Source organism: Anoplopoma fimbria, chromosome 23, assembly GCF_027596085.1.
Source record: "Anoplopoma fimbria isolate UVic2021 breed Golden Eagle Sablefish chromosome 23, Afim_UVic_2022, whole genome shotgun sequence".
In the NCBI taxonomy this organism is placed as follows: domain Eukaryota; kingdom Metazoa; phylum Chordata; class Actinopteri; order Perciformes; family Anoplopomatidae; genus Anoplopoma; species Anoplopoma fimbria.
In genome coordinates this window covers 10401039-10427692 of record NC_072471.1, presented here as the reverse complement: position 1 = coordinate 10427692, position 26654 = coordinate 10401039, and the positions used below count along the sequence as shown (strand labels likewise).

General features: G+C 41.3%; 1 protein-coding gene across 1 annotated transcript; it reads left to right on the top strand.

Annotated features, from left to right (window-relative positions):
- Positions 1-3738: 3738 nt before the first annotated feature.
- On the top strand, positions 3739-26654 carry waslb (WASP like actin nucleation promoting factor b). Its single transcript, XM_054624501.1, is given in 14 exon segments — positions 3739-4230; positions 12201-12335; positions 12600-12686; positions 13568-13664; positions 15650-15673; positions 19204-19387; positions 20254-20296; positions 21846-21999; positions 22737-22763; positions 22766-22813; positions 22816-22848; positions 22851-23278; positions 23375-23483; positions 24115-26654. Coding segments are annotated over 14 exon segments (1536 nt in total). The 5' UTR covers positions 3739-4125; the 3' UTR covers positions 24177-26654.

The following is a 26654-nucleotide window of genomic DNA, read 5'->3' as shown; positions in this document are numbered from 1 at the left end:
TCTTCTTCAGAAAGGATCAATAGCGCAATATAGTATGATGTTGAAGAAATGTAATTTCCAGGACCAGTTCTGCTTTTCCATACATATTGCTCAAATATTAAAAAACCTTTCCTTCATGCATGATTTATCCAACAAACATAAGGTACAACAGCACAAAAATAAAAACATGCATGAGCATCCATTATAGGCCAGTTTAGATTAGATTAGATGATATAAAATTAGTTAAAATTAGTTATTATTAGATTAGATTAGATTAGATTAGATTAGATTAGATTAGATTAGATTAGATTAGATTAGATTAGATAAACTGTTGATGCCCACTAAGCCTACATTTAAATATTTTTGTAAACCATGGATTAAGCACAAAACAAAAACCTTTATTGTACTGACCACAACATGAAATAACCATATTCTTACCTTTATTCTTACCTCTTATTCTTCCTCCTCTCTTTCCTCTTCCTAGGTCGTCCTAACTAAGTACATGTCTACTGTTTTGCAGCTGCATGAGCTTCATTGTTTTCCTCACATCCATGACACTACATCGCTGCAACCTCCATTGTAACGACAAAAAACAGGTTTCAATAATTGCTCCAACAGATTGGGCAGAAGCTCTTCTCCACATCACTCTCATTACATGGTTGGAGGATGATAAATACAGGCAGCATTAAGCACAATAGCACAGAAGGGCTATTGTGTTTGGCCTACATGTTTTGACAAATGTAATTTGATACAGTAACCAATGTGCTGAGTGCACTGTCCAGCAGCGCCAGTGATATAATATCTATCATAATGCTGCCATCTTGTGGTTATTGTGTACAGATGGTGCAAGTCCAGCTTTGACAATAATTCCCAAACCTTTTCTGCCATTTTTCTGTGAATCAATATGTATAATGTAATGTGTGTATGTATGCAAACCTGTTTCCTAATCGCCAAGCAAAATGCACCCACACTTGGCACACCAAAATACTTCCCTGTTTGAATATATTTCTGTTGAGTTGACCCCATCGTTTCCATTTTCTAAAAAAATACACTTTGTAGAACATGATAAGGAGATTTGAAAAGGCCAGCTTTATTAAATATTCATACGGAGGCCTTTAGGGGATGTCTTCCTCCAGAATTCAAAATATAATATTCATGTTGTCCTCTTCCCTGCTTCTCTTATAACCTCAGTTTGCCTTTGTTGTGGAAAGTGGGTCAAATGAATGTTTCACAAGGGTATTGAACCAGAAGGTGTGTCTGCATAACCCCCAAAAACACATATAGCATTAACAGCCAGATAATGCAGTATTCCATCCCTCATATACACATTCACATATATAAGAAACACATACAGGCACACTGAGACATACTGTCGGGTCACATGCCCCGAAAACACTCTCATGCTCATGCTCCCATCTCGACATTGCTCAGAAATGTCAGTTAGGTATCTTACACAAGCCATAGTATCTGCTCAGTTCAGCTCTTTGTCATTGTGTGAGCAAGCACATTCCAAGCTGTATTAGCTGTCACTTTCATCATTCAGTGACTAGAGTATCTGTATATGTCTCAATACGTTACTGGATGAACAATTTACTTCCTTGCCTGTGTAATTGCTTACTTGTAATGACAGTGTTTTCGGAATTTTGGGTTTATTGCACTGGACTGAAAGCACACACTGTTTGCTTCCTTTCTTCACCTTCACTCACTCTTATTTCCCACTTTCTGTCCCTTTTCTTTCTCCCACTCTTCTTTTTCTCATTCATTGTCCTAAATTGCCCCTTATTCATGTTTCTGCATGATGAACATGTGTGTTCTTATAACGACTCATTAAAGATGAGTCATTTCTAACAATTCTTTACCTCCCTATAAGCCAAGGCTAGGTGGAGTAGTGCTGAGTTTCCCCAGGCGTTTCTCTGCCTGTCTGTCAGGTTTTTCAAGTTCTACAAGATTTCTGTTGAAGAGCATGGAATTAGGTTGAACCAGGAGGAAGTAAGTGTGAAGGCGCACGTATATGACAGGTTGAGTCTATGTTCAAAGTAAGGGTTCTAAAATGATTTCAAAGCATAGATAGGAATTAGATTTAACAGTAAGAGCAGGAAGGTATTAGTTTATTTATATGTCCACATTTCCCCTCAAAAATGTAGCTTGCCCTTCACTGAAAAACAATTAAACTTCACTATCAGCTTTGCTTATAAAGTGATGTACTGGATTACTGACATCCTTTTCATTCTTAAATGGGTTGTCTGTCTTTTTTAAAGGCAATATATTGTGGTCTGGTATCCATATTATCCCTGACTGTACAGAAATGTAGGAACAACCTAATACGGACTGTGTTTTCATCATGAAAAGCTGAATTTAATGAATGTTAATGCAGTGTCATTTACGACAGGTGTTACTAGTGACATTTAAGGCTGTCATTTCTGTGAGCTCCACGGGAACTTCTCTTCCCCAAACTGACACGGCAAGAGAGGAGAAATGGTTTGAGTCTCTGACACACTCTTAGGACACACAAATGCAGGTTACATATACTCACACACACACAGACTGAGAAACTCACACATGGTATTGCATGTGTTCATGTTTACATGCAAAGAAACAGATCAGAATCACCTTTATTGGCCAACGATGGTAATAACACAAACACTGTATGAAGTCTGGCACAGATAAATCTGTTGTAAAGGGATAGCCTTTCTATTGACACCTGACATGAGACACGTTTATATATCTAGGACTGTGCAATAATTTATCTAAAAAAAGTAAAAAATGTTTATACAAGCTGCACAAATACTGGCACAAGGGAAAGTATGTACTTCAAATCACCTCTCAAGACTGCCATCCTGCAAACAACACCCATTTATGAGCCTGACTGAGCATGTTGCCTGAGTACAAACACCCTTTGGCACATTAGTAAAATATGTATGAGCCATCATGTTTGCTGCCCTTGTTCAAGGCTACTCATAGTAGCCTCTGCGTGTGTCTGTTTGATTGTTGAGCGCTGTTTATCGTGAAGAATAAAATGTCTGCTGTGAAAAGGCTACTGACTACTAATATTTTACACTGTGCTGTACACCAGGAACAACAATGGTGTTTCATTGTGTGGTCTCAGTCAATTGACAAAAATTCTGGAGAATCACACTGAAATATACTCGATGAAGCATATGTTGGACTTGGCAGTCATACCCCAGAGGCCATGTATAGTAACTGGAGCAGTCTTAATCGTACTTCACTTTTTTTATAGGCTATTTATAGTGTATTGCTATGAAAGGATGAAACCTGTGTAATATCCCAGAAGCATTTCAGTTCAGGGGGCAAATGATTTAATGTCCCAGGGAATGCTTATGGTCTGGGAAATCATAGGGCCCGGATGACAGCTCTGTAGCTGAACCATGACCTCTCTGACATCAAGAGTATTATCATGACAGGGACATGACATTTCCCATGGTTCTTTTGTTAACACTTATTCAGTATTAAATAATCCCCCTTCACGTGGAGTATTATTTGCCATTATCGCCATAACTTGCACCTTATTTCTTATCTCCTCCCATACTGCACTCGCACACATTCCTGCTATAAAAGCCACAAGCGGACAGGATCAAACCATCTCCACGGGGAGTGCGCTGAGAGTTGGGATTTTTATTAAGCGTTATTTCCAAGCATCATTTTTTTTTTTAAAATAACATAGTTGCATATTGAATCCCTTAAAGAAAAAAAGTCCCACAATTTGCCTTGCCAGAATGGCCTCTTGGTAACTGTGTGGGACACAGCTGGGAAAGTGTGTAAACCCCATTCCCAGATAGTGGACTCGTCCTCACACTGCCATGTTGGATGGACCTGGCTCTGGGCTCTCTGGCGGACGGACTTCCCAGGAAACTTTTTGCCGTCTTCGCTGCAATTTTTACCTCCTTTTAAAGAGGAGCGGGACGTCGCACTGCATCCCCAAAACGGCATACATTTCTATGCACCCCGATATCACTGCACCTCCGGCATAAACTACCGGTGTGAGGAGGAGGAGGAGGGGTGGGAGGGTCGGAGGAAGGCCACGGATGACCGAGGAATTGTTTATGTATCTTTTTTGTCGGGGGGGGAGAGAAATCTCATATAACGAGTTACAGTCGGTGCATACTTTAAATCAATTCATCCCTAATAATGAGTGGACATCCGTCGCAACGGCGACAACCAAATATCGGGTCGATACAGCTAACCCAGCAGGAAAACGACTGCCTTTTCAACCACCTTGGCAGGAAATGCATCGTAAGTTTTTTGGTTTTTTTTTTTCTTTTTCTTTTTTTCTTTCTCTCAATCAAATTGTTGCAGGATTGCTGGCGAAAGAGATACATTGACGGGAGATGACGCGTTGAGGTGTAACAATGTATGTGTGTGTGTGTGTGTGGCCTTAAGTGTTGATATATCCTAAGTAACGTGTGTGTGTGTTTGTGTTTTGTTCTCTGGGAGCCACTGGAGACTTCTAACTGGTTTGTTTTTGACAGTAAGGAGCGACTATGTTCGGGACGGTGACGGTGCCTTTCCCCCCCCCACACCGACATAAAGCTTGACACACCTGAATTCACCCAGGAAATCCTGCTGCCACCCCAGCCTGACCGCACGTAGCCTAGCACTGGCTAATAATGATTTTTTTTTTTTGCAACCAGGCATTACATAACATAGCTGAACCTTTTGTGGGTTGTTTTTTTCCGGGGGGAGTGGGGGTAGTAGTGTGTCCACCGGCTCATGCAAGAGACCTGCCAGTCCCAGAATCTGAGGAGGGAGAAAAATAAATAAAATAAAAGGCAGTGGGAGCAGGCTGTGCAGCCAAAATCACTAGTGCACTGTCACGACTCAGTACTGTGAGATAAGTCTGATATATGACGTCACACGTGCAGCATCCAGCTGACTCATTTGAATGTTATCGTGCACTTGTGCCATAGCTAGCTATCCTCCATACCCAGCAGATTGTTGTCCACGTTTCCAATTGGATATTTGCAGCTACATCAACAAACATTCTTGTGGGTTTTTTTTTTTATATGTTTGCTTTTTCCTCTTTTATGATCAGGTAAAGTACAGGTTTTCCCCCTTTTTGCTATTCATAAACCTTATTCACTGGGTGATTACATCTGAGTATTAATTAACTATATACACAATTGGTGCAGATACAACTCAAATTAATAGACTGCATCATTAAAAAACCCTTTCAGGGTGGTTTTAATTTAAATTCTGGCTCACCACAGTCAAATATTGCTATCATTAAGCCAAAGGATCGTAGTCTCGCATCCACATATTGGCTGTCCTATCAAATTAAACAGGTCATTAGACTAAAAGATGGACAGTAAAAAGGCTTAATAGCAATGCACGTGCAGTTGCACACTCTTGGTGGCCACCATTGTGTCATAAATGGTTGCAGCTGCAGGGTTGTGAGGAGTATCCTGCGGTCAGCAGACGCAGATCGATTTTGACCCCGTTTGTCTTACTTGGTGACTTGGTGAACGTCGTGTGCATCACCATGTCCTCGGAGGTAGTAATGAAAACATTCAAGTCTTTCACTGTAAAGTTAGGTGGTATTGCGCTCGGCAATGGGTGTTGTTGCTAAATCAGCCTTTTTCCTCAACAAGGTGTGTGTGTGTGTGTGTGTGTGTGTGTGTGTGTGTGTGTGTGTGTGTGTGTGTGTGTGTGTGTGTGTGTGTGTGTGTGTGTGTGTGTGTGTGTGTGTGTGTGTGTGTGTGTGTGTGTGTGTGTGTGTGTGTGTGTGTGTGTGTGTGTGTGTGTGTGTGCAAAGAAGAACTAAAATGAGAAGCCGGGAGGGAGATACTTTCAAATTTCCTCTTAGACTCACAGTTTCCAGTCAGGTTTTGAAAATCGTATTATTCCCCTGACCCTAGTTACTAAATATAGATTCTGTCACCCAGTGTTATCAGCTGGAAAGAATGTCGCACTGCCACCTGTTATTGATAGCCTTCAGATAAGAAGTCACGGTGTCCGATTGATGAGTTAAAGTTCAACTTTTTGACGTAGCGTAATCAAGTTTGTTCCACAGATTTTATGGGTCAGTCAGAGAGGCGGTGCATTAAACATGCAGGCGAGATGAAAGTATACAAATCTAGATTACTCTTTGATAGTGTAGACTTTCATTTAGCCTGTTCACAGGTAAATTCCCCATATTGATCACACTTTCCTTTAATTGTGTACACATAAAAAGGTGGAGTGCCTGAGCGATAGAGAAATGGCTTATCCTCTTTGTGTCAACACGGCTCACCTCCTCATTCTAGTGAACAAGTCATGCTCTTGGTTTTTGAGGTTTCTGTCTGTTTGCTTTGGAAAGGCTCCATTTCCTGTCCCATGACTTGGGATGTCAGGCCTGTATGGCGGTCACCTGGTGGGGATGTCCCGCCTCCTGCTTGCACAGCAGGTTCCTGTGGCCTGTCTTCCTACACCTAAGTAACCTGTTTAAACATCCAGTGACGTCTTTCCTCTGGCATTCTGGCGATTGTGTCACTCGGCATGTGACGGAGACGTAGAATCGGGAACATTCCTCGCAGTCCTACGCTCTTGTGTGTCTGAACACGTCCTTGCATGCAGAGAGAGTTTGGGAGGGAGGCTGACTGTGTATGTCTTTATGTGGCATGAGAGGGAGAGAGACTGGGGGAGGCAGACATTGTGCGTCACCCCCCCCCCCCCCCCCTCCACCAGTCTAATTAGAATGCCCACCAGTGATTTAATGGCTGACTGAGGGATCGTGCCTCATGTAATGTACTTATTCTGCAGAAAATGTGAGAATCACAATCACCTGTGCTTTGTTTCTTTGTTCTGTCTCCTTTACAAAATGCATAGCAATTAGTTGGCTCAGTGCAAATGATTTCGACTCGCTTTATTCTAGCTGTAAAGGGCTTGTTTATGCAAGCTAATTCTTTGAAATTCTCTGAGCTCTCTTTGCCCCCGTGCCTGCTACAAAAACAGTGATACAAAGGGCCACTTTTTTTGCACTACATTGCTTCCGGAGTTGCCTTTTTGTATTGTTGTTCTAATTACATAGATATAAAATTGCCCATACAAAGCAGGTTTGTTATTTATTTATTTTTATCTTTTTTGTTGCCTTGAAAAGGTTCCATGACCACATGTCAAGGCAAATGTTTATTCAAATCATTCAGAAATGGAAAGATTAATGTTCCTCTTTATATTGTGATGTGTATTTCATTTTCTAGTTTCACTGATTTGTGAGATCAGATACCATTTGAATTTGAGACTACTCCAAAGTCGAAGTGTGGCAGCCACATAGCATGATTTTGCAGCAAATATATAAGTACACATCACATTTATGGTCACCACGTTTGCAGTGACAGTTCAAGGTAGAAATACTTATTTCTGTATATTTGTAACTACTTTGATCATATTTTAGGATTTGCAGGTATTCCAACCTGTTTCCTGGCTTGTCTAAACAGTGCAGCCATAAACATGCATAAAGAAAGAGTGCCTCATACAGGTACACACACACACACACACAGTGGTCTCACTCATTGGTTTTACTCATTGGTATTCCTTCTGCTGTTTTCCCCATCAGCAGCACTGTCTGACTGGGCAAGAGGTGGAAGGGGTCCAATTCACACTGCGTGCCTGTGTGTATGTGTATGTGTGTGCGTGCATGCAGAATGCCTGATCAGCAGTCCTGTCGAACAGGAAGTCCCGTGGTCAGCCTCCTCTGGTGATTTGTGCTGGAGAAGGGGAACATGACTCCTCTTTTTCTTCACTTTACACACTTTCTCTCCTTCCTTCTTTCTCCTTTTATATTCTCACCATCCCCCTTTTTATGTCATCTGCCCATATCCCTCCTTGTCATTCATCTTTCTCCTTCAGCGCTTCTTCAAGCCCATTCTTCCTTTTTAATAAATGTTTCTTACAGTTCATCCCTTCCCTCCTTTTCTTACACCTAAACTGTCCCTCTTTCCTACACTGCCTCTCGACATCAGCAACGTATCCTGTCTTCTGTTTCTTTCCACTCCCTCCCATGTTTTCACTTGTTCTCTCTTCGGAAAATCTTGTGAAGAGGTGTAATGGTGCATCATTTGTGTCAGTATAGTAGCCTATAGGTTGACGGTTGACCGCATAACGTCAGCTATAGTTCACTTCTGCGGAAAGCAAGAAGGACGTGAGCAGTTTTTGCAGACAGAACCTCAATATTCTGACTCTTTTTAATCTAATCAGGATAAAACCCTCTCTCTTCTTCTTCCAGAGACAGATATTGCAACCCTCATTTTACAAAATATTTTGTTCAACATTAGATTTGATTATTACTAGCCATGACAGTGTGGGTTGCTGGTATTGTCTCCACCTCTGTCTGTCTGTCTGTCTGTCTGTCTGTCTGTCTGTCTGTCTGTCTGTCTGTCCTGGAGACACTGATTGTAGTAGGAACTACCACAGAAGCTGTTTTGAGTTCTTGCAAGGTGTTTATATGTCTGTGTTTCTGTCTGTCTGTGGACAGATCTTGAAATCAAATTAAAGGCTGTGTTTGAAGATGGGTGTGGTCCGAGCATGGGCGCTGGAAGAAGGGGGGTAGAGAGTGGGGAAGGGGCCTTTGCCCCCCTCCACACACACTTAACGCCCTTGGTCCGATTTGGCGTTGAGGTTGGTGGGATCACACTGCAAGATGCCTTGTTGTGGTTTCACAAAATGTTGAGTGAAATGTCAGTATTTTCTCTGCTGTTTTTCTCACATCTAACTACTATTGTTGCCCTAATTAAAAAGAAAATGATTGCAACTTTGCGACTTTGCACACAGCTACCTACCACCCCTTAGGCAAACAGTTAATGATTCTCTGTCACAAACTAAAGGAGAGTTTTCACCTTCAAACACTTTCGATTTTTTTTTTCCGTCATGCAATGTTGTGTGGTGTCGTCTAATCTCCTTGAAGATTGTGATCGTGCTGTCTCTGTGCTGTACAGATGAAGGGCAACATAATAGTAGCAGAAAGATGTGGAAACGGAAGTGTTTGAGAACACGTTCATGAAAGAGAGAGAATTTATGTGTGAGACTGTGTATGTAAGAGTGAGTGTTTTTCTTTTCGATGATGCCATAGACTGAGCTCCACTTCCTGCAGCCTTTGGCCCTGTCAGGAACAATCAGAGCTACATGGACAGATGAAACCCCAGGGCCTCAGAGCCTGGACACCATTACAGTCGCAGTTACAAAGAAACCCAATCACAAAACAGTATTCTTATTATTCTTTCGATCTGTATGTAAGTATTTCTGATCCAAATCAACAATCAATAGCTGTAAATGCTGCTTTGAGAGGGATTCTTTTGTATAAATATGAATACGGTGTAGATGGAAGGCAAAGTGCCTCTCTGTTCTTGCTGTAATTGGACACAGAAGTTGCATGCTTATCAATAGTAGGACTGGATTTTATGGTTGGAATCAATATCTTATATTGTGGGACACTGATTGGATGATGTGTTCTGCAGCGTCATTCACACTGCGAGGTCATTATCTGGTTTGCACATCCTCACTATGACGTAACCGCTTGTGCATCTGTTCCGTCACCTCATGTTGCCTGTGTTGTGAGCCCTTCATGAGGCGGGGCTACAATACCATCTAAAAAGAAGAGCTGTGGTGCAAGTATGACCAAGACCAAACCCTAAATCGTACAATAACCTATTTTCTGGCATTCAGTTAAAAAACAAGACAGCTAACATTATTAAGACCCAATGACCCACAAAGAAACCTAGCGTTGTTGTTTGGAACCTCTCATCTACAGTCAGATATTAAGAATCAGATGTAGACAAGTAGTCCTTTTTTTTTAAACTGAAAGGAAGTTTTCCAAAAACCTTTGTGCCATCTCAAGAATGTTACCTGGGAATTAGTTTTTTTGGATTGTAGTTCCTTCTCTCTGAAAATACTTCCTGATTAGATCATACCTTCAGATGCTCCAGGAACTATCGGGGTGGAGTTTAATGTAAGTTTGCTGGCTGGAAAAAGAAAGAAAAAAAACACACAAGCCTTGAGCTTGCTAAGAGTTTGCAGTATTCGTAGTTCATACTGTAGGCAAACACTGTGTTTTTGCAAGTATCAATATTAGGACAAGGACAGGAGTTTCTCTTAAACGAGCAAGATGAAAAGAGACAAAAGTGTGGGAGCCGAAAAATAACCTCGAACAACACGGAACAACCCTCGCTGCTTTAGAAAACGTCACATTTTCACAAAACTGTTCAGTCAGCAACACAAGGGCTTTGTACGTTGTCTGGAAGTGTGCAGTAATTCCTGGAACTAGTGAGTTGAAAAGGCCCCAATGATCTCCAGGCATTTCCCCTCTTGGTGCTATTGCTTTCATCTGTGTGGTAATGACTGTGAGCCCCGGGACCCCTCGGTGTGAGAGAACCCCTGCAGCAACCTGTAAAAACCAGTGTGTGTCTGACTGGGTCATGTGATCATGGATGTGTCTGTGTGTGAGCGCGCTACAGGTGTGCTGCTCAGTGTGTGCATGCTCAGTGTGTGCTGCTCAGTGTGTGCATGCAGTCCCTTTAGTCTCACACTTTGCTTTACACCCCACTGCTCCCCCAGCAAGAACACAACTGTACAGACAAGTTTCACTGGAAAATAGAACCATTTTAAAAGCAGAGTCTCAAACTGATCACTTGGATCTGTTTTCATATTTTCTTTTTTTTTTTTTGTGTGTGTGACTTTAATGACGTGGCATTTGGAAAATGCTGCATGAGAGAATTGCTGAGATGCCTCTCATACTTAATTTTTCCATGTGTAGTCATTAAACCAAGCATTTTGTGTGCGTGTGCGCTTAATATAGGGTGGATCCTTAAGGGATTTTAGATTTATTTAGACTTTGAGATGCTCAACTGCTTGGAATGTTCTTAATACATGACCAGAGTAAACCCAGCTTGCGCCCATAGACGAGGATGCTGTCAATGGCGTCTTCCTGGGCCTCATTCTTGCTATACAAGATAAACAGTCTGTTGAAACAGATTTGTAACAATTCCGTGTTCCATATTATAGGGACTAAATCAAATTTGGACCTGACTCATTTCTCTAGTCTCACTTACTCCCACTGCTTTCCTTCAGCTTAGTGGAAGCGTCATCATATTTCTGTGCTGCTTGACATTGAGGGACTCTTTTCTGACAACTGTGGGGCAGAGAGATGCATGCTGTCCATCACACACTTTGTCCTATCCTGCGTTTTGCTTTTAGGCCCAATTCAGTTTTAAAATGTACTCTTCTTTGTGATTTTAGGCCTATGTGATGAAGGACACTGACTCACGCTCAGGCAGTTTAGCTGGAGAACATGTGTGAACAGCTGGATTTAGCCGAGACCACAGACTTTATTTGAGATTCTGGTCAGGACAACTCAAGGATGTAACCGTTGTTGTTGTTCCGAAAGTATTTTTGCGTAAATGCCACTTTATCACCCTGTCCAAACAACGCCACAAAACCGCACCTTTATTGATCCGCCCTCATTGTTTGATCTTATCGTTACTTATCTCACCGCGGCTGGAAAGCACACAGCAAGTCGCTACAACTTCATTTGTCACGGTAGCAAGATTGTTAGGTGATTGTGAGTCCAGTTTCTGAAATGATATTTCTGAACAGATTTTTCTGCACAGACAAGCCGATGTCCGGCCACTCGAAATATATTTATTTACAATATATGTCTGGGGCATTGCAGCTTCCAAATTTGCCAGATGCGCAACACATCCTCCAAGAACCATTTGACTATTTTGATCATCCTTTGAAGATGGTCGGCTCCACTTGATGACTGATTTCTAAGCTTTGGGGGAAAAAGCATTGCAGAGCCAGCGATCCGTAAATTCATTTGAAATTTGAAAGAACTCGGCATCACCTCTCTGACTTCTCTGACTTCCCACATTTCGAGGCTGTCGTGGAGTAAGAGCTCCTCTGTCCTTAACTAGCACACAGACTGAAGCAAGGCCGTATCTCCAGAAACGAAATCTTGAGTTTTGAAAACATGAGCTTTACAGATTTAAATAGTTGATTAGTTCACAGAAACCTTTTAGTCTCTCTGCTCTCGTTCTTTGGAGGCGGACCATTGAATTAGCAAATGTACTCCGTCAATTGGCAATATTCATTTTTATTTCATTACTATCTTGTACTGTGCTGGCTTACAACCCCTGTGAGATGCATTAACATGGCTACAAATACACCCTGCTTATGTTGGTATCCATTAAGCAACACAGGGTAAACATGACACCCCCCCCTCTCTGTCCCTCCAGTCATTGTCGGCAGCAGTGGTCCAGGTGTTCACGGCAGAAAGGAACTCCAGCTGGAACAAGAGATGCTGCGGTGTGGCCTGTCTGGTCAAAGACAACCCCCTACGGTCCTACTTCATCAGAGTCTTGGACATCAAGGTGAGTTAAAATACAATTCTCTGCATCTTTCCTTCATCGGCACTTCACATCATTGTGGTTCGTCCCTGTAATAGCTGGCAGATGATGGCACTAGTGGTGTACCGCCGTTTGACATTCAAAATGACCTTATATTATTATAGCCACACAGTAAAATCTGTGGGACGTCTTTTCATTTAAGACCTGTAGCATTAAGCTGCTTGTTGTACTAACTGCTTCTTAATTATTCATTCAGCTTTGTCTTTGTGGGTTTTTTTTCCTCCACAGGATGGCAAGATCATGTTTGAACAGGAGCTTTACAACAGCTTCAACATCTACCTTCCCAAACCTTACTTCATCACATTTACTGGAGATGTGAGTTTCCCTCGCTACAGCTTTACTCATTTTATTTATGACCCTCTGTTTTCTTCATCAGCACTCAAATCTCAAATCTGATAGAGGAGTACTTTTTCTGCATTTTTGTTTTGTTTTCACTTATTCCTGAAAATGGAGCTGAAGAGGAAGAGGAAGGGGAACAGTATTATTTGAGATAATCTCAGTGTTGCCGTTAGAGATTTGTCATTAAGTGTTACGTTTGAGTCATCAGTGAGTATTTTATTGTTATCACTGCTTTACACATCACTGCTGACACATTCATAATGGGTCTCATAGGTCCAAATTGTGCTTGTAAGAATCAAGACGTAGATTTGAAAAGCACATTTAAAAAGATGTTGGCTTCTTCATATATTTCAAACAGATTTAAATAAAAAAACCAGTTCTCATTACCCAACCCTAATAGAACCTGTGTTGATTTATGAAGAAGATTTTGTTCAACCAAACAGTCTTACAGTTTATATTCTTCTCCGAAAAACTAAATCCAAAAATTCTGTGCGAAAATTGCCATGAGGAAGCTCTTGTGAGTCAACTTGCCCACCAAAAGTTTATTTGCATCATTATAGCCTAAAACAAAATTGTTTGCAGAAATCCTAAATTTATATTGCATCTTAAGCACTTCTGGTGACAAGATGTCTTTTATTTGTGGGTCAAACATCTCAGCTGGTGGGAACAGGGGCTCAGACTCCAGCAGACCATGAGCTATGTGGGCCAGCTGATTGTGATGACAATGCTGGGACTGTATGCACAACATAGTTTTAGAAAATCGGCATGGACATTAGGCCAGTGTCCCTTGACAAGACATACATTGACTTTACAAATGTATTTTGAGTTTTTACAAAGTTGTGTGTTCGTGTTTACAGACGTGCCAAGTGGGCCTGAACTTTTCCAGCGAGGAGGAGACCAAGCGTTTCCATAACCATGTGGCAGAGCTGATTGGGAGAAGACAGAGGAAATCTGGTACCAATTAACTCCTGCTGCCCACTTGCCTATAAACCTACCTACCGACCTAACTCACTGAAGAAATGACAAGTTTAGCTAATTTTATATCTTGTGCTCATAATGATACAGCAAACGATGTTAACACAGGGATGCAGAAAGTTTTCATGATCATCATTTTCTAATGTCTGCTTCTGTCTTTGCTTTGGTTTGTGTGTCTTTAAGAGGTTTGGGCTTGAAATGATCTATTATCCAATATTAGTGTGAGCACAAGATCTGTTTAATTTCTAAACTTGTCATTTTGATAAAAAAATAAATAAAAAAAATGCTCAGCCATACAGAACTAGGGATAAAATATCTTAACTTCAATACATGATCGAAATGAATTCTGAGGCATTAGACTGATGCTCTCATGCTACAATTTATTCTGGCCGGCATGTGAGATTTAAACAGATTCCAATGTTGGGCCCAGAGTGTCATGTATTGAAAACGGTTAAGGATTTTGTTGCCTGGGTCTGTTAGCTTTACCTTCTTCTTCTGATCTACTGTAATCTCTTTTCACTTCCTAGAACCTTTGATAACACACATTACCATTTTTCTCAGTGTCACTAAGGTGCTTATATAAAATTCCTAAAGTCAAATCAAAAGAGTGAATAGAAAGATTTAACAATTTCTGACTTTGAATGACATATGATATTCATAGTCATCTAATAATTCAGTCTATTTGTCACCATTCAAAGATATATTTACAAAATTAGCTCAATTTTGCTGCTGAAAGAAAGTCTTTCAGACACTTGTTGGCTGTTTGTTCCTCCGTCACAGACACTGCTTACAGTCAGGAGGACGACTCTGGATCAGTTTTCTCAAACACCACAAAAAACAATTTTAGCAAAGCCTCTGGGATGCTTCTCAACACTTCACACAAGGGGTTTAAACAAATTTGCTGACTGGCCCAAGGGGGGCACTGCAATTTCATGTTAAATGAGCAGCAGTGAGAAAGGACTTCATCCCCCATGGGTATAACATTTCCAGTTGGCATAGCATGAATTAAACATGGTTATTTCAGTTACTGCTTTGTCCTTAAATATTTTGTATCAATTAAGATAAGCATTAATAGTACTCAAGAAATGTATTGTTGTTAAACAATGTGTGCTTAACATTTAAATGTATTTTCATCCAGCTCCTACAATTTAGATTTTGGCACTGCAAAACTGGAAGGCAATTTAACTAAATATATATATAAAAGTCAATCTATGCATCTAAGGAAATGCGCCGTGAATGCAAAACACATTGCAAAGCCGCTCAGACACAATCTTAAACTAATTAGTGGCACTCCGTCCTTAACGTTCATCCTCACTTGCTTCTTCTTCTTCTTCTTCTTCTTCTTCTTCTTCTTCTTCTTCTTCTTCTTCTTCTTCTTGGGGTCATTTCCTGACCCTTCAGATGGATCATTCTTTCATCTCCTCCCCGTCAGCCCTCTGCACAGGGTGCCTAATCTTGTCTACAAGGCTTTCTGTTTGACCTTCAGCCATTGGAAATTCTCAAGACATCATCAGTATTTTGAAGTGTGTGTGTGTGTGTGTGTGTGTGTGTGTGTGGCATTAATGTTTTAGTATTCATATTCTTTATAGTACTAAATTACAGCGAATGAGAGATGAGTGTGTTGTCCTCTCCAGAGTTTAGTTTTTGCAGCATTGGATGAATGTATGTATATAATGTTAGCTGCCGTGTCTGTGTGTGTGTATGTGTGTACGTGTGTGTGTGTGTGTACAAGAATGTCTGATTGACGTCTCCTCAACACTTTGCTTGGCAATCTTTCCAAATAACTCTCCATTCTGCGCAGCACACGCACAATCTCGCCGAGCCCCGCACTGACACACCAATACACTCTCTTCTCTTCGTACATCTGTGCTCTGACGCACTTAACACACACTTCTCACTAACACAACCCACTACTACCAACTACATACGATTGTAACGATTTGCATTTGTCTGTGTGTTCACAGAGAAGAGACGCGACCCTCCAAATGGTATGTTTTCCACTGTTTCCTGTCGATTAGCTTCAGAAATAAACACAACAGAAGTGTTGAAACCAGAGTCAGACCTGTGTCTGACGGTATTGGCAACATTTGTGGCGATCCATTTGTTATGTCAGATGGGTGGAGTTACTGTGTTACTTGGCAACTAAACTAAAGCATATATAGTATTTCATTTTTTACCTTTTTTATCATTTAAATCAACAGCTGTCCAAAAACTACGTCCCATTTCCATGCAGCATACTTTCCTCTAAGCAGGTGTGTTCAAACGCTTGGACAAAAACAGGCAGAAAACAGCATCTCATTTACATAATTGTCCCACAATGCAATGCACAAAGAAAAATGGTTGCTCAATACTGACTGTAGATGGTGTTGAAACATGGTAAAAAATTTGGGAAAACATTTTCTTCTCTGGAATTGAAACTGGAATTGTTGAGGAATTCGGAGGAAAAGAAGGCCCCAGATCATAATACCATTGCAATTACACAACAGAATATTCTAGTGAAGTGGAGAGTTGATCTGTGAACTCCATGCCCTTCATGATCCGACCCTGGCTCAGTACAGTCTGATGACTAAACATTTGGGGATATGTACACACTTATTTGTGGACACTCGGTGTAGTTTGACACCGGAGGGAGCCAGCTTTGGACTGACAAACAGCATGATTTGATCCAGCTGGCTCATTGATATATAACTGTGTGTGTGTGTGTGTGTGTGTGTGTGTTTGTGCATGCTGCCGTGCAGAAGTCTCTGCCACACAAATATGACACACTTTTGCATTCAGCTGATGCTCGTATTCAGAGCAGCTTTATGTCATTGGGCCTGTGGATGCTTAGTTTTGGCTCACATGTGGTCAGATGCCATACATGATGTGTCATAGATGACGTAAACCACCATGTAGCTCAGAGCGTTACGGTGAACCATTCTGGGCTCCGATTCAGATTGATTTTGGCTCTGTGTTGGTTTACTCTTATGCCAGCTTTTTCTGTGAAGATCACCCACTGGAAAGGAGAAATAGACAAGCGTTATCTAAGAGGGATGTGTTCCATTTACCTGCACCGAATAATGCTGTCATGCAAAGACGTTCATACAAGTTTTTTTATCTTGGACTTGTCATGCACTGTTTCCGTTTTTTGAACAAGTGCATCTTGTGTCTTTTGAGTTGGTTCCTTTCCAAAGGAAGTCATCCTTCTCTGCTCTCCGTCTCCATCTGTCTCACTCTCACTTTCCTTCACCGCATCATAGCTCTGCTGCTGTCCGTCATCTCCAGTCTGGTTCTCGCTTTCCATCTGTTCTCCCCCTTCCCATCATTTGTTTCCCATCTTCCCTCTTCTCCTCAATTAATCTGTCTTCACTTTCCTCTCTCTCCCTCTCTGTCGGCCTTTTTATTGCTCTGCCTTCTTCGTGTTTTTTCTCTCAACCTGCAGATTCCTCATGTTTTAGAAAACCCCCAGAGATTAACGTGGGATTATGCGCGGATGGGTTTTAATGGTTACGTAAAACTCCTGCACTAAATCCAGAATGATTTGCTGGGATTAGAGCCATGCATGTTTGTTTGGTTTTTGCAGGGAGAGGGAGGAGATGGTAGTGGAGGAGGGTGGAGAAATGTTTGCAGGGAGCCAATCCCAGCAAGATAATCTGACAGTGCTCCCTGCTGAGATGGAAAGTCAAGGGGATAGAAAATGATTGCAAAACAGATACAAAATATGCAGAGCTCAGACAGATTGCTAAAGCAGGGAAACGGAGATCTGGTGAACAATTTGCAAAGAAAAAAACTGTTGCTGTGATGGAAGGAATGTTTGAGGAACAGTAAACTTTGGCTGGGCAAAGTGTTGGCTGGCTCTCTTCTCTCTTCTGATGGCATTGCTGGATGTCTGCCTTCACAGCTCAGACGGTATGCGTGTCAACTCCACCAGATGTCGGATGAGGATATTAATTCAGTAAATGCAGACTGTTGCACCGTCACCAGTTGGCTTATTTTCCATGCTGGTGTTGTGGTCGTGCTGTGGGAAGCCTTTGGGATCATCCTGGCTTTTAGAGAAGAAGAAACCTTTTTCCCTGAGAAAACCGGAATCAATTCTAAAAAACCAGCGAACTGGGGATTGTGCTTTTTAACTCCTTACAAAGTCGTATTGAACATGTCGGGGATGAGATCCTCTTGGATGCCATACTTCCAACAGACAGCATTTCTCTGTTGACTGAGAAAGAAGACCTCAGATCTCTCTGGCGCCGAAGCAAGGCTACTTCTGAGCCTCAAATCTGCTTTCAAATCATTTCTTTGAACCAGGATCTCTCTTGGTGTCACCATCTGAGCTTGTTCTCGCCGTATTGCTCATGCCCAGTCAGCTGCTACGATGATGTTCTGCACCACCTTCCTGTCTGCTCCCTGTGAGGAACTTAATTGTGAAGGCAATGGAGGAGGAGGAGGAGGAGGAGCAGCAGCAGGAGTAGGGGGTGGAGGTTTGAGCCCAGGGAGCTGCCTGTCCTCTCTACACTGCCTGGTTCTCCCTCAGGACGAACTGTACCCGTCTCTCTCCGACCCGACTGCTCGGCTCTCCGTGTCCTCCGAAGAGCGAGCTCAAAAGTTGGTCGGCAAAATGCTTTTTGGTGTCAGTATGAGCACCTGCGGGGAAAGAGATGGTGGGTGTATTTGGGACCGGGTGAGAAGGCGACGCAGCCGTTCAGCCTCGCCTTCGCCCAGCAAAACACCCAAAAGTCCCTGTAGTGAGAGTGTTAAAGGTATGTGCTACCGCTGAGGCACTGGTACCTCTCGTTGGTGATTAGAAATCCACGTTGTTTGGCTGCATGTGTATGTTGGAGTTACTGCACAATATGATTGATTGGATCCTTTCCCCCCCCCCCTCAGACAACTTGGCATTTTGTTTTGTCCATTTTATGTTGTTAGTTTGCTAACTCATTATCATTTCTGCCTGTCAAGGCCTGGCTAAATTAAGATAAACATCTTCAAAAGGGCCTGGTTGAATAAAGGTTAAAGTAAATAAAAGAAAATGTATTTAGATAGCTGTCAGTTTGGATGATTAATTGAGACTTTCACCAAACTGCCAAAACAAGTTTTACAATAGATTTTAAACCTTTATGCCTTTTTAAAGACATTGTAAGCTGTGGTAATATTGTTTTGTTTAGTATCGGTCTTAACCAGTTCTGTAATTTAGTTAGTAAAGTAACCTGAAGTAATCAGATTATGCTATAATCCCACATACTCCCTTTACAAACCCACAAACCCAGATCAAAAAGCGAGACCTCACTGTGCCAAACAGAGTCTGTAATAGCTATTAAATAATGGCTTACATAACTGATGAAACACTGCCGGCTCTGAAAAGCCCCATGCTTGGTTTTCAACGTGGACCCAAGGGTCATTCTTTCATAAATCACAATTGCCAGAATATCATTAGTAGCCCTCTAATGTAAAGACATTACATGTGTCTGTATATTTTCTGATCTATGCATTCCAGTGCTGTGTTATTATATCAACCGTAAACTTTATTGTCTCTGTCATTTTTAAGGCCCAACGTTGCCCATGGCTACTGTCGACATCAAAAACCCCGAGATCAGCAACGTTCCACGTTTCCATAACAACTCTCAGGTGAACAACATTGTGCACTCGTCCTTCCAAAAGAGGGAGAAAAAGGGCAAGGCGAAGAAGAAGAGGCTGACCAAGGCGGACATCGGCACACCGAGCAACTTCCAGTGAGTCAGCACAGGCATTTAGTAGGGTGGGGTTCAGGTCATGTGACGGATGAACATCGTCATCTCCTTTGTAACTGTAAAACACATGTCAATGGGAATGATCCTGCAAACTTTGAAGACATTCTGCATATAGGTGGCGCTACATTACATTACATTACAGTCATTTAGCAGACGCTTTTATCCAAAGCGACTTACAATCAGTAGTATATTACATATCATTCACCCATTCACACACTGATGACAGGCTACCATGCAAGGTGCCACCATCAGACTCTAACTAACATTCATGCAACATCCAGTCCACACCGACGGCAAGCCTTCGGGAGCAACATGATGAACTCGTATGACCATAACGCAGTTCATCCTTTATCAAAGCCAGACAGTCTGATTGTCTGTGCTCATGTGATTCCACGCAGATTAAGAGTTGTGAAAACAACATACAGCTAAAAAGGTCTTTGAGGTTAGTGTAGAACTAGATGTTTCCATACGACATGTGATTCTGTCCCAGAATCCTGTATCCCTCTCGCCCGTAGAAGGACTGATGAATCAGGGCAAGGTATTAATCCAGGCTGTCTTTGTTGAGAATCTAATCCTACAGACTGTGCAGTGTGATTGGTAATGCAGGAAAATCTGCTCTGTGCCTTCAGGAATAGTCAGTGGCAGCTTTCATAGTCTTTTATGAGAAACTGCAGGATCAAAATTGTCCAAAAAGGTTATTGTGTAAGATTTTGCAGTCTATTGAACCTCAGCTTTTGTGTTTCTTCTCTTTTTTTGGATACATGTACTATACATATCCTTTGCTATGTCCTCTTATTTGTTTTACTTTTATATGATCTCACATGCGTTCTCCTTTGCTTCTCTCACAGGCACATTGGGCATGTAGGATGGGATCCAAATACAGGTTTTGATGTAAGTGCAATACAAGAATGTAACGTTAAAGCACGCGCTTGTTTTTATGTGTCTCTGCACACGTTTGAGTATGTGACCTCTAGATATTTTTAAATCTTGGCACCTAGTTTATCTATGAGTCAGCCACACATATTTCTCAAATTTTACATCGGCTCCAAAATATTAAGCAGAGCTCCGTGCCCAAGTCATCAGGAATGTTACACAAGGAGATTTCGGAGGCAAGAGAATCAACTTGCATCTGCATAATCCATGGACTCGTTCCCAAAAAGCATCATCAGTAATTATGATGGATTCTGGATGATTAGTATGAGACCATGCAGGTCAGAGGACTTACTCTGTCGCTTAATGAAAAAGATGAAATTCAGATGATTTTGGTTTCATAAGTTAATGCTTTCAAGGACTTATTTATTTGATCAGTTGAAATGAGCTTTCTCACCTCTCAAATCCTCAGGCTTAAAACTGGAACACAAATAAGTGGATTCAGAAATGATTCAGGATGTATTTTATAGTTTTACCAGCTAATATTGTTTTCTTGACTTATCTTACTCAATATATACTACATCTAAAGTACCCACTTTTTAAGTGATAACCCACCAAAAAAGTAGTAAACATCACACTAATGGCAGCTTGGTCAACTTTAGTTCATGTTAGTAAATAGACATAAGCAGTGACCAGTTGTTCTGGCAGGAAAAGTAGTTGAAAATTGAAGACGAGTATCACAAGCTGCCAAGAGCAGTACCTGCACACGGATGTGGCATCTAGCACAGTTAAAAAAAATCAGTATGATGTATTATTATTTATTTTTTTATCTTCTCACAGTTGAAGGGTACATTTTTCTAACGAATAATGAAAAAGCTGCGGCCGGATCTGTTCCAATCTGTGTTAATGAGAAATACTTTTTTCCTATGCGTCTCCCTGGAAGTGTTACCCCACACCACCTGGTGGCAGCATAATCACTGATAACGTGGTCTCATTTTGAGCAATCTTCATATCTTAAAGTCCTCACAAAGGAGAGTGTAACATACCAATTTATAAAAAAAGTTACTCCTTACATATTTACTTTTCCCTGAATGAACATCAGCCGGTGTCAAACTGTGTCGTCGTGTTTTGTCGAATGCCCCTTTTAATCCTAACTGAGCTCATGTCAGTCACATAATGTGTTACTGAGCTGCAAAGCTCTTGAATACATATTAAAAGCAGTTAAATCCCATCACAGATCTTAACATATAGAGCGTGAGGTAATGCATGTGCAGGAACATGCTCATACATGAGCACATATAAGCCACTCTGATGTAGCCAGCATGTTTTAAGTATGATGACGAGGCTGATATTGTTTTAATGAGGCTATCAGCTGATGATGATTTGGGGTTTTCCTCTGAAGGGGACACCAATTGTAACTTCAATGTGATATGAATACAGTTTAAGCAGATTTGCCCAAGGAGAATGATCAGTTATATAGCCCTTATTTTAGGAAATCAGACCCTTTTTGTACTCATTTTGTACAATAAACCAAAGCCACGAATTGAAATTCTCTGTTTTCTTTCTTCAGTTAAATAACTTGGACCCGGAGCTGAAGCATCTGTTTGATATGTGTGGCATCTCCGAGGCTCAGCTGAAGGACAAGGAGACATCCAAGGTCATCTACGACTTCATTGAGAAGAAAGGAGGCGTAGAAGCTGTCAAAAACGAGCTACGGAGACAAGGTGAGGCAGATGCACCGTCAGGAAGACCCTAAAAAATGGAAATACCAGATTGCTTTCTTTGGACAGAAAAATAAGTTTGAAAGGGAAAATTAAAAATGTTACATTCCACACTTTTGCTTGGGAAAAGTCCACAGTAAACTTTACTATACTGGCCTTTTGCAGGACACTGGCCATGTGAAATACATTTTAAAGGGTGATTTTGAATTTAACTAGTGTGGTGGTTTTATCCCCAGGTCCGCCCAGGTGGATTGGTAGGTTTCTGTGCATGATCTGTGCATGTCAAGTTGGATTCTAATGCAATTTAACAATCCAATTATAGCTCATTATATATATGAGTTATTTCTGTTGCTGAAGTTAGTTCAGTGTTTGCTCTTTTGCACTTGTTTGTATTTGAGTTGGATTTTTTTTTTTTCATTAGATTATGACAACAACTGGAGACATTAAAAACACAGCTTTTAATATCAAACTCAACATTAGTTACATGGGAGAAGGCTGCCCCCTGTGGTTTGGTTTTATAACTGCATGATGCATTGACACTGGCAAGAATCTGGAAACTGTTTTTTTTCCCAGATGTGTCTGAAGTTGATTTTTGCTGTGACATCCTTTGTGACCATCCAGATCTTCAGTCCCCTCGTGAAATTGTTTTTTGGACAAAAACATAAAATGAAATCTGGATGTTTGTGTTAATCTCTACAACTTTGCTCCTTTTTGAACTCCTTCCTTTTTTTCCTCTCCAGCTCCTCCGCCTCCTCCATCCAGAGGCGGCCCCCTCCCCCACCCCCGCACCACGGCTCAGCCCCACCCCCACCTCCTCCCGCCAGGGGCGAGGTGCCCCGCCACCACCTCCCCCTCCAGAGCTCCCATCTCTGCACCCCCTCCTCCCCCTCCATCCCGGCTGGGCATGACCGCTCCGCCGCCTCCGCCTCCCAGCCGAGGCTCTCTCCCGCCCCCACCTCCACCGGCCCATGCCTCGATTTCGGTGGCGCCTCCACCACCACCTCCTCCTCCCTCATCCTCAATTCCATCCAGTACCGGGGCACCGCCTCCTCCGCCTCCGCCTCCGCCGCCCCCTGGCCCCCCACCACCTGCCCCTATGCTGCCCACGGAGGCTAACGGAGGGGACAGCAGTCTGCCCGCACTTGGCAAGGGGGCCCTGCTGAATCAGATCAGAGAGGGCACCCAGCTGAAGAAGGTGGACCAGAAAGAGAGGCCGGTGTCCACCAACACCGGCAGAGACGCGCTTCTGGATCAAATCCGACAAGGAACCAAACTCAAAGCGGTCAGTAGACATTCGTAACACGCGGCACGCCTCTTCATCAAATATGTATTAATCATAATCCAGTGCTTTTAACTCCGAATGTGGTCTTCTTCACAGAGGGATGACAACACAGACTCAGCTCCATCAACCCCGGCCCCATCGGCAGGCATCGTCGGAGCCCTGATGGAGGTGATGCAGAAGCGGAGCAAGGCCATTCACTCTTCAGGTGCACAGACACTCTACCCGTCTACTTAACTATCTTATAATATTATTCTTCCTGTCATGCATAGTAGAAGCCCGCTGGATTGTTTACATACTCTTATTAGTGCATCATTTATGCAGATGCGTTATTCCAAAGCAATTTATAATCAGATGTATTTATTTCTCAATTCATTTGAGTGGATCCTTGGCACTTGGCCTGGAGTTTTGGGTTTTTTTCAAAGTGCTTTGAGAAGTTCACCCAGCCTCTTTAAAAAAAATCAGACTATGCATCATTGACTGTCTGTCCGATGACACACTGTCGCAGAATAAAGGTTAGACTTTCACCACTTCCTCGTCTGTTTTTAACAACCTGATAGTTCCTTTTTTTCTATTTTAGCCACTCAGTGGAGGAAACTTAACTTCCCTTGATTCACTTGATTCAAAGAAAGCGAAGGTTTACTGTTAAACAGGAAAATAAAGACCTTCTTGCTACAACAAATTTATACAAACTTTATCTGGAAAAGGAAGCGCTTTGGAAAATGTTTGATTTCTAAAAGGATAATTTATTCATGAATTTTATTATTTCATTTCCCATAAGAACGGCATTTCAGCTGTTTTCAGTATTCTCCATGTGAACGTCTTCTTCTCTTCCACAGATGACGACGATGACGACGAAGATGATGAGGACTTTGAGGATGATGATGAATGGGAGGACTAGCGACCAATTTTTTTTTTTTTTCTTTCTTTTTTTGTCTCCCCTCTCCAACCCGTGGATGATTATGACACTAAAATAGCTCTCGTCTTTCTAAAAAGAAATCTTTAAATTCAAAATTCTAAATGTAAATGTTCTATCAATTTGCTGTATATTTTTGTTGCCTTTATGCTTTTTTTTTTTTTATTAATCTGTGCAATACCTCATTTAATCTGTAAATGTTTGTCATTCTCATATCTTAGGCTCTTTCTTTATCCACGTCATGTCTGTCTCTACTCTGTCGCCTCCATCTCGTCTCTTGATAGGAATATGTCTCATTTTAATGCATCTCTTTCACCTCCTCCCACATTCCCCAGTTGACCTCCATCTGTTACTCAGCCATCTTTCATATATACGCCCTCCCATCACTCATGCTCCATCCCTGTCACTCTCCAATGTTCCCATTCCCCAGATCAACACGTGCAATTTTTCATCAAGTTATCTCTTGAACCTTAGAGTTGAATGTTTTTTGTTTTTTATTCTTTTTGGTCAGTGATTGAAGGGAGGGCTTAGTCGCCACAAATCCTTCATCAATCGTGTTCTCTTTATCCGGAGTAAAAAAAAAAAAAAAAAAAGAACTATTTTCATACCCTATTGCTCTCTAGTTTATTTTTACTTATTCAAATGAACCTAGTTTAGCACTCATATTTTCTTAAAACTAAGATGAAAAAATAGAAAATACTCTTTTGGAATATTTAGCTTAATTTGCTGTCGACTGTAAATTTGCTCCAGAGTTTGAGTCTTGTTATATTTTTGCACAGATTGAAAGAGGAGACTCGTTGCATGAATACAGGACATTTTCAGGTCTGTATCATTATGGAACAAACCTATGCTTTAAGTAACGAGGCACTTGGACATAAAGCATTTTTAACCGTTAACCCACCACACTACATAAAGTAAACACAAGGAGGTAGCCCACAGTTTTATGGCTGGCTATCTATTGTGATTTATTTTCTTTACTTTATTTTTTTTTTCACTGTTTCACTCAAGATTCAGTTGAAATTGTGCTTTTTCTTTCATTTTTTTCTTTTTCAAAAAAATGTTATTACAAAATCAAGCAGAGTATTCTTATGTCTGTTTGAATCAGGTCATTCATAATGTTAAACTTAATAAAGACATGTTAGGTTTTACACACCTGATGCTTATAATGGGTCCATATGCTAAGTTACTGTACAGAAACAGTGGGGACAAGAAATAGTATTTTTCCTCTTGTAGACACTAAGTGCTGACACAGTTTAGGGAGAAACACTAGATTCATGGCATCATTCAAACAAGTATTCACATTGTCTTGACTAACTAGTAAATCATGAGGTGTTATATAGGAATATAACTCGGTGGTCAATTATGCTCTACAAAGACCAAATGGTCAGATGTCTTATATTTAAAGGTGGATTTTTCACACAGGGCAAAACTTTAAATGCCAATTTTAAAATCTGCTTTTTTTTTGTGAAAAAGACAACTGCAATGGCGTGACTTGTCCCGGTTTGATAAAACCCATCCAGTCTGACTCAAAAGAAAGTAAAAGTGACCTATTTGTAACTGTTATTTCAGCATTATTGCCTAAAGTGGGGACTCTGTACTTATGGATTGCTCGCTAACAAACGTGAGGACATATGTGTCTCTCTTTAAAGCCGTTAACGACTGTAACATGTTAGACTGTAACTTGTTAAACAGCAGCTACTGCAGCCACAAGTGACAATTGTGGAAAAATGCGAAATGCTATAACCATACTATAACAGTGGCACAAATGGAGAAAAATGATTTGTGTCGTTAAGCAATATCTATCTAAGGTTTAGCTAACATTAGCCAGCATATGCTAACTGGTCATACCAGGCCAAAAACGGCTGCGGCAGCAAAACCCCTGAGTGTATTGAATTTAGCAAAAGTGCATTTTGTTGATAATGAATTCAACTTTAAATGTGTAAGGGGAAGAATGTGCTAATTCCTCCTCCTAAATCTTTGTATTGAAGGGCGCCAGAGCTGGTTAAATGCTAACCCCCTTTTTCCTTTAAGCTTCAAATATAAAGGTTTTCTCTACGGCTGTCATGTTAACATTTCAAACAGGCTAACTAGTGACATGCTAATATTGCTATCTTGTTGTGGCGTTTAGGAGAGCTAATAGAGAAAAGTCACGTAACAAATATCCCAAAAAAATAATGACATGTCAAAATGAGTTGGGTTTTTTTTTGTTTATTTCCACTGTTTGCCGGTTTAAAGCAGAGAAATGTTGGTGCCCTCTTTAAATTCTGTCTTTTAGAGACAAATTGCCACTTGTTTGATGTAAGAACTGACCTCTTCTGTCAATTGGCAAGATACTTTTTGGGGGAAACCTTGCCATGTTTTCGCTGATGCTAGCTTCTGTAGGTGACTCGGTATATAAGGACGCCAAGCCTTCTCAATGAGGCTTGGCAAATAATGAACTCTTACATTGTACACTCCAATAAA